At 39.0% G+C, this 9,406-nt stretch overlaps 1 protein-coding gene across 1 annotated transcript in view; it reads right to left on the reverse strand.

Moving 5' to 3' along the window:
• The window catches only part of WDR49 (WD repeat domain 49), a 123,175-nt gene extending 114,141 nt beyond the window's left edge, over positions 1-9,034 (reverse strand). Inside the window, 1 exon segment of the mRNA XM_063103562.1 lies at positions 8,870-9,034. Coding sequence (XP_062959632.1) covers positions 8,870-9,034 — 165 coding nt within the window.
• Positions 9,035-9,406: the final 372 nt, after the last annotated feature.

A 9,406-nucleotide genomic window follows, 5' to 3' on the forward strand; every position in this document is an offset into this window, starting at 1 on the left:
CTGCTTGATTTCTTCTTGGACCCATATGTCATTAAGTAGAATGCTGTTTAATTTCCATGTGTTTGTATAGTTTCCAGAGTTTCGTTTGTTATTAATTTCTAGTTTTAATCCATTGTGGTCTGAGAAGATACATGGGATAATTCCAATTTTTTTGAATTTATTGAGACTTGATTTGTGACCTAATATATGATCTATCCTGGAGAATGATCCATGTGCTGATGAGAAAAATGAATATTCTGAGGTTGTTGGGTGGAATGTTCTGTAGATATCTGCCAATTCCAATTGGTCTAGAGTCTTGTTTAGATCTTGTGTTTCTCTACTGATTCTTTGCCTAGATGATCTGTCTAATATTGACAGTGGGGTGTTCAGGTCCCCTGCTATTATGGTATTAGTGTCTATTTCCTTCTTTAGGTCTAATAGAGTTTGTTTTATAAATCTGGCTGCTCCAACATTGGGTGCATACATATTTATGATTGTTATGTCTTCTTGATGGATCAGTCCTTTTATCATTAAGTAGTGTCCCTCATTGTCTCTTTTTATGGTTTTTAGTTTAAAGTCTATTTTGTCAGATATAAGAATAGCTACTCCAGCTCGTTTTTCTTTTCTGTTTGCATGGTAAATCTTTTTCCATCCTTTCACTCTTAGTCTGTGTGAATCTTTATGGGTGAGGTGGGTCTCTTGTAGGCAGCATATAGTTGGGTCCTGCTTTTTGATCCAGTCAGCCAGTCTGTGTCTTTTAATTGGGGAATTTAAGCCTTTTACATTAAGAGTTGTTATTGAAAGGTGTTGATTTATTCCTAGCATTTTATTGGTTGTTTAGTTGTCTTAGGTGTCTTTTGTTCCTTGCTTTCTGATTTACTGTTTGTTTTCTGTGTTTGTTGGTTCCTTAGGTTGTAGATAGTGTTTTTGTAGATACAACCCTGCTTTTTTATTAGTACCAACTCCAGTTGTTTCTCCACCCCCTTGACAGATTTCCCTAAGGTCTGATCTTAGACACCTGGCTCCCTCCCCCAGGTATCTCATCTCATTTGCACCCATGAGATCCTCCCACACTGACTTCTCTCTCATACCTGCTTGGCCCTTCTGCTTGGCTTTAAACAAATAATTCTTAATGTAAATAATGTTTTTCATCAGAGCACATGTGATAAGAGCAACAGAAGGAACATATGAGAAGCCGTGCAACGAGAGGTCAGGGTTATGGTGAGGAGCTGATCCAGCCTGGATGGTGGGAGAAGACGTTCCTGAGGCAGTGGTGGTTCAGCGTGGAGTGTGAGTAGGAGTTAGCTGGGAATTGTGGGGGGGTGAGGGAGGCATATTCCGAACTGAGGCACCAGCATCTGGTAGGCCCTAAAAGGGGAATTGGTTCAAGTAAATCACTGTGACTTAAATACTTTGGTTAATGCTCCAGTGTCAGATAATTTCATGGCTGGCCATTAGAACGATGAATTCAGACTAAACACCACTTGGGGAAGGGGGGCGTGGAAACGGAGTGAGAGGGAAGGATTCCTCTGAAAAGAATAGATATTTCCATTCTTTACAATCCCAGGAAAGAAATGTGGAAAAAAATAGGTCTTAAACTAAGTGAAGGAGAATATTTCCTACTATCTTGGGGGCCAAGTATCAGTTTGGCCTCCAGACCCCAAGGCATGAATGTCCAGTGTGGTTCCAGGAAGACTAAGTAGCTGACAGCAGCCCCTCGACCACATAAATGTGGTCAGAGTGAGGGAGCAGAGCAAATTAGCAGAAAACCGTGAGAAGGGTCTGAAGCAGCATTGTCCAATAGAACTTTCTACAATGATAAAAATGTTCTATATATTTTTCAGCCCAATATGGTGGCTACTAGCCACTTGTGGCTACTGAATACTTGAAATAGGGCTGGTATCTGTGAGGAACCAAATTTTTTAATTTTATTAAATTTTTATTTTGTGTAATTTAAATAGTCACATGTTGCTCATGGCCATTAGATTGGACAGTGCAGGTCTGTAGCAAAACTAGTGTGACAATTTGGCCTCAGGTGTGTTAAGAGAATTAATTAGGGAAAGAATGGAAGGTGAAGGAGCAGAGGAAAACAGTGTCCCTAGAAGTCCTCAGCAGAGAATGTCAGTGTCCAAAGAATCAGGAATTTATGAGTCTCATATTCCTATAATGGTGGTGAGACATGATGAGGGCTGAGAAGAGTCCAAGGGACTTGTGCCTAAGAAAGCATGAGGCAGAGCCTTGGGAAAAGGTCAGAAATTACAAGGGGACAATTTGGAGGCTTCCTATTTCTAGCAAATGGAGCTGGTGGTGTCTTGTTTCATCAGTGGCATGCTATTCTTGGTAAAACATGACAAATGTGAAGTCAAAATGGTATAAATCACAGTTCTTTCACTGTCTATTTTCTTCATTTTTCTTATTTAATTTTCAGGAAATTTGGAAAATTAGCTGTGCCCTTGGTCTACAGGTCTGGCTAAGTTGGTGCTCTGCTAATGAATAGCAATAGGATCTGCTTTTTTTCTCCCTCCCTTATAACAAGCTGCTTCTTGGTTGCCTTCTCGGCTCCAATCCCGGCCAAAGCAACATTAAAACATTTGTTCAACAAAAGCACTCTTCACCACCCCCTCTGATCCAGATTAATTTTTATAAGCACCCAGCAAAAGTACACAGAGAAATTGGAAAAGGCATGAGGCTGTTAGAACTTGTCACAAAGTTCAACACAAAGGCAGCAGAATTGGGGAAGACAAATTTTTTATTGGTATTGACACACAACTCCACTTCCTGGAGTTTGAGTGATGACACCGTTTGCTTATCATCACCCATGAATTCTAACAAGTCAGGCAAAACCACCAAAGACTTCCTCTGTCGTTTCCAATTGTGCCATCTGCAGTATTGGATTTGTCTCCACGCTATGGCTTTAATGTAGAGGAGGGAGACCTGCAGAGCTTCACTGATTTCTGCAGCCATCAAAAATAGGTGTTTTGATTTCACTGAGGAAGATGTGGTGAGAAATGCTCTGACCTGCTGCCTTTGTTGACTGAGGCTACTGAATTGACTGAGGCTGCTGAATGCACTGAGAAAGGAAAAAAATAATAAAAAAGCAACAGGTCATGCTTTTCTTTTTTATTCTTCAACCCTTTCTTTATATTGATTTTATCCTGAAGTTGTTTATTTTCTGATTACGATTACCTCCAGGTTAGCAGGGCACAGAACCTGTGTGCTAATAACTTAACATGCTCATTTTGTTAATGAAGTCTTTATCCTATCGGGTTCCTGTTCCTTAGAACAACATCCCAAAGGAAGGTTGTGATGTGGCTGGTGAAAGTCACGCCACAAAATCGGCTACAAAGTTGACAATATACCTCTGAGGGCTGGCTCTGCCCCATGGGGGAATTCAATTAAATATTTTGGGGCCTCTATCTCCTTATGTGTAAATGGGAAATAAAAATGTCTGCCCTGCCTACATTTCAGGCTGGTGAGAGGATCAAATGACATGATACCTATGGAGGTGCTTTATAAAATCTTACCACACTTCAAAGGTATTAAATTTTTATTCATCATTTTTATCTCCACTGATTTCCAGAAAGAGTTTTAGCTCAGTTATAACAGAATGGACATAGGCAGTAGAACCATTAAAGCAAGGATAAAGGAACAAGAGTCACATAATGAAAATAGCAGACAATTGTCCCAGAAAATTTAAATTTAACAATAGTTGTTTGAATTCCATTGAACACTAAATTTAGCTTTGAACTTCCTGGCAGCTAAGGCAAAACACATGGCTCTCCTTATAATACAAACGGAAGCCTGCTGGTTGATTAGGAGAGACAGAAGCTTTCCTACCACTAAACCCTGTGAGGATCATGGGTGAGATTGTTTTCAGGGCACCCACCTGTCTGTACTTCCCAGTTTCCCTTACAGTTAAGCATAGTGATATGACTGAGTTCTAGCCAATGGGATGTGAGCCTAGCCCACAAAAACCTTCCCCGTGTGGTCCTCTATGCTCTTCCCCCTGCTACCAGCTTGACGCATGGCGAGCTAAGAAGGCGGAAGATGAAAGAAGCCTTCAGACCTGAATCCCTACTGAGCGGTGCTTGTCAATTAGAAATACCTGCTTTCTACTTTACATGAGCAAGAAATAAACCTCTATCATGTTTGAGCTATTATATATTTTACCCAGTTTGCATACCCTATAAAAAATAAAGATTTTCAATGTGGAACATTGTTGGATAACATAATATCCAATTTTACATTTTAACTGTGAGTTTTATCTAAGAAAAAATTTTAAATGATCTTCATGGTCCATCTCATATTTTATCAGACACAAGCAAAATCTAAAGGTTCTGAGGAAAGGAAATGAAACAAAAATGGGTAATTTTATTCATGGGTTTGGGATGGTGGTGTCTGGGGTAGAATCAAAGAAGCAAAAGATAGAATCATTCTGGAGCATGAGGCAAGTCCAGGAAAGCCTATTCATTTGGGTACCTTAATAGTGAAGGTACAATAGGTAACGAGAAGGCCAAGAGAAGACTGGGTCCTTATTAAATTGGGAGGAAGCTTGACAGTTTAGAAAGAGGGACAAATATTGGGAAGGTAGGAAAGGGCCTAATCTGGCTTTCTATATTCCCTTAGAGCCTAGCCTGCCCAGCAGAGTATCAGAATCCTTGGCTTTGTTTTATTGAAACAAAGAAGCATAGGTCATAGGCTCTGCTGTAGAATCTGACTACAGGCATCTGAGGAATTTTGTAAAGATAATCAAGGAGGAGGATATCAAAAATTCTGTAAATGTAATTATATTATTACTCCTAAAGCACAATTTTAGGAACTTGCAAAATTGCTTTCTAAACTTGTCTGGTCTTTTGAGATTAAGTTAGCACAAGTGCAATGTATTTTGGCTGACAGCCTCAGCCACGTGCCCTCAGCATCCACAACCAGCCCAGTGACAACCACTGAGCTGCCACCAGAAGTGCCCAAGCTCGGGAGCCCAACATCCTCAGCCACACATCCTTTTACGTTCACATCCAGCCCAGCTCAGCCCTTCAGAAACCCCCTGGTCTCCCCTGCCGGAATGAGGGGGGTGCCATGGGCCTCAACCACGCCCCTCCTTTCCTCCTCCTCCTACCCCACCCCCTTCCCGTCTCCCCAACTGCTCTGCAACAATACTTTAGAATGTAAAAATAATAATAATAATTTTTTTTTTTAAATGGGGAGAATGTGTTCAGATTTCATTCACCCCCAAAACAAATTTATTCCAAATATTCTTACCAGACAGTCTTTGGGGACTTACTGCTAGGACTTTTTACTATGCCTTTCTTACTCTGAACTGTCTTGGCTCTTCCTACTTTGAGCATAAATATCTCATGTTTTATACGTGACTTTGGAGGTTTCATTTTTAGCTATATTTGAAACTAAAGATTTAGCAGGGCTTGGGCAGATAGCAGCATAAAGCAGACAGAGAAAGGCCAGCCCCTGGCTGTGGGCCCACAGACTGGGTCAGATCAGATATGCCAGGAGATGAGACAGGCACAGTCGCTGATACAGGCAGTTCAGGTCTCAACCCAGAGACTCCAGCCGTGTAGGGCAAACTATTGTCCCAGACCAAACAGGCAGCAGAGTATCCAGGACCAAAGGCAGAATGTCCTGACACTCAGAGATCAACAATGGAGAATGCAAAGAAAAAAATACCCAGACACCTACATGACGAGACTCTCAGGAAAATCTCAGCACTATGTAGCAAGCCTCAATAGGGCTTTCCCAAAATTCCATTCCCTTAGACTGTAATTTTTACTCCTCACCATCCCTATAAAATTACTAGCAACAGCAACTCTTCCTCACAAAATAGCTGGATTTTGAAATTTCTAAGAAAATGTAAACTACGGCTGAGATCAAAATAATATGGATATCCAGAGACCATGTGCTTTCTCTAAGCATTGCACATGCCACAAGAAAGTTTGAGTAACAATCATTTTCTAATTCTATTTATAACACAAACTTCACTCTGTTCAGGCTGATATATGGCTTTTTTGGATACCATCACTTGAAAGAAAATGAAATCCACAAGTTATTTTCTAATTCTTCTACGCATGTAACTTCTTTGTTCCAAAGAAGAAGATAAAGACATCAGTTAGAATCTTTTCCTGCTAATAAGATGTGAAATGGTAGACAGAAAGATGAGTTTTCACATGAATTTTTGTCTTTGCAGCTCTTGTTGCTACCACTTCCTACCATAACTAAAAGGAATGTAGAAGCATAGGAGCAAGTTTAATTTCAACTGGAAGTTTAATTTCCTTTACGAAATGTATGAATTAGAACCAAGACAATGGTAGAGGTCATGTGATTCAACCTCTACTCACTAAATATATAATATCTGAAGTTCATTGAGCACTTACTCTATGTGGTAAGCACTCTTCCAAGTGCTTTTCAGTTAATACCTCATTTAATCCTCACAAAAACTCTGTTATTCCCATGTAAGAAATAAAGCAAACCGAGGCCCAAAGAGGTTAAGTAATTTGCAAATTCACATTGTAAGTAGCAAAGCTGGGATTCACATCCAGGATGTCTGACTCCTGGCTCTCAAACGCGAGGTCATTCTGACTCATTCATGACATGTGCAATGAATGTAAGAATTACTTGCTTTATTCCTAAATGTTACTAGTAAGATTAATATGGTATGTGATCATTCATTTGGAAATATATGTGAAACGTTCCCTGCACAATTTAAAGATCCAACTTTCCATTTTTCACTTAAGCATTGCCAGTGCTATCTAAGGAGTTGGATTTCAAGTAATATCTGATGAGTCTCCAGCCCCCAAATAAGCAATTTGTGTACAAAATAAAAGATAAAGAAATCTGGTGCCAGAATCTGAGCATTACCAAGAGCATGTCTTTAGTGATTGGACCATAAATCACTACCTTTAGAGTTCTGTGTTACAGGACAGCTGCTGAGGGCAGTTTTTCCTTTCACAGCAATCTATACCTGTGGCCTGTAGGCCTAATGCTCATGACAGATGGACTGGACTCCATTGAAATTGCCTAGTGTATCATTTTTCTCTAGGTGTCCAAAGAGTGTTTGGAAATAGTGTTGGCTTAACTTTTAATACTGGCTGCACATTTACTTTTGGATTGTCCATTCTATGTTTGTTGAGTCTGTTAAAAGTAGATGAACTTCATTTTTTCTTGAAAATACACCTGCAAAGCTCAATTTCCTTTTAAGAAATTGCTAATAGATTCCCTATGTTCATGCAAGCTCTGAATTGCATTTTCTTCTCCCCTTTGATCCATCAGTACCTACTTTTCCAACTGGTAATTTCAAAATAAGTGGTCTGGCCTTTGAATGCTTAAAGTTAAAAAACAAAAAAACAAAAAAGCAAAAACAAAAACCTTGAGATTGAATTTTTCAGTTTCTCTTGGGTTCACTCAAGACTAATCTGTAGTTTCAAAAGAAAACCTACCTCCAACTTTCTGTAGCAGTTTCACTACCACATTGACTTTATAATTTGACTCCCCTAATAGACCCTAGGATTAAAATTCTTTGTGTTCTTAGCACCAGAACAAAACTGCCACATTTCTGTTCATTCTGGAGTCAAAGCTGTCATAATCTGCTGTTATGTTTTTCTGAATGCCCTCAAGCTGTCAAAATGTTTGCTATCTCTATCAAAATATGCCAAATTTATTTGGGACATTGGGAATGAGCAGCACTAAAAACTTTCAGGAATATGGGATTTGATGAATAGCAAACATATGAAGATTAAAATGAGAAACAGTAGAAAAAAACATATCTGCTACTAAGTATAATAGATTGTACTATAAAAAATGATTGATATTATTGGGACATTAATTTATAAATAGAGGTAGAATATAACTTGTTATACAAAACAGGATATAGCAGAGTTTCAGTGGTTAGCAACTCTTTTTTGTTTGGATAGCTAAAGATTAAAATGTGTGCCGATTACAGGCCAATATAATTGTTCGATTTGATTATGTTTTATTAATTTCCAGGTGGTATTACAAAATATTGTATGTCTGTTTCAAGTTAATATGGATACTCCATCCATCCCCAGAGGACCTTTATGAAGCCCTGAGATCACATTTTAGCAAACATAATGAAGTAGGAAAAATGGAAGCTTATGTCAATCTAAATTCCACAGCGCAGAAGAGCACTTCTTCCTATCCACAGTCCAAACTAAAAATCACTTTGATGTATGCTGCTCATTATGTGTAGCTGCAGAATTCCAAACTAATTAAGATAGAGAAGAGATTATTCATTTATAGCTAAATTCCTATGGTTTATTTTCTATGTAGAACTAAAATGAAAACTTCAATTTTGTTTTCATTGGCATTGCTCCAGGATTTACAAAAAGAGTGGGAAGCCAGCCCCTTCTATGGGAACTTGGGACAACAAAGTGCCAGAACCATCTTTGAAAAGGAGCTGTGCCACTCAGGGTAAGACAGGAGAGAATTTTCACAAACTGAATGTTCATATTTGTATTTTCTGAGTTCTACATCCGTATTAAATGCAAGAACAGTTATTACTGGGGGTCACCTTAGAGATCTGGCTTTCCTCACTAACAACCATAATTTTTGGCTTCCCCAAAATATGTTGATCTCTAAGAAAACTTTTGTCCAAGAATAAATCATCCTTTCTTGATGGTAATGATATTCAAGCACAACAATTTCAAACTAAGTACTATTATTTGGCCCAAAAAACTGAGGGACAAAGTTACCTAGCCTGTGTTACAAAGCACATCATGTTAAATCCAGGCCTGGCCACTTCTTTTCAATTCTCTGCTTTAACTGTTAAATATATTTTAAAATTTTTTAAAGTAAAATCTCTCTCTGTTTCATGCTAGTCTCCATGAACAACTCAACCTCTCCCGTCAATAAGCTTAACACTTACCTCAAAGGCCCTCTGTACTTTTACAAAGTCGCCCACGCTGAGTCGGTTTTCAAGCCGGCCTGTGCCATAGTCTTCATCAGCAGTTACACCTTCTGTTCTCTCAGGGCTCTTTGGCCCAGGCTGTGACCCCATGTTTAACTCAAGCGCAGCCTTCTGGTAACTCATAATGACTTCACCTCTTTCCAGCAGCCTTCGACTATGTCTATATGTTTTATTTTCCCCCCTTCAACAGGTGCCTTTAAAAAGAAACCCAACTTAGCAATAGAATTCCATAACGAAAGTACAAACCTGTCAAGGCATACAATTAAGAGGCAGGAAAATGTTCAAGCTGAGGCAGGAAATGAAAGCCCTGAACCCCTCACTTATTTGGTTCCACAGTTTATTTTCAAAATCCACAGTTAAACGGATTAAAAATACCCCTTCTTTATACAGTTTACCCTGGCTTGATTAAAAATGTGTAAAGCTTCCCCATGTTTATAGCAACTGACACAGGAAGCAGATTCTCATCCTCATTTTAAATGCATTAGAAAAGCAACT

The sequence above is a fragment of the Cynocephalus volans genome, chromosome 1, assembly GCF_027409185.1.
Source record: "Cynocephalus volans isolate mCynVol1 chromosome 1, mCynVol1.pri, whole genome shotgun sequence".
In the NCBI taxonomy this organism is placed as follows: Eukaryota; Metazoa; Chordata; class Mammalia; order Dermoptera; family Cynocephalidae; genus Cynocephalus; species Cynocephalus volans.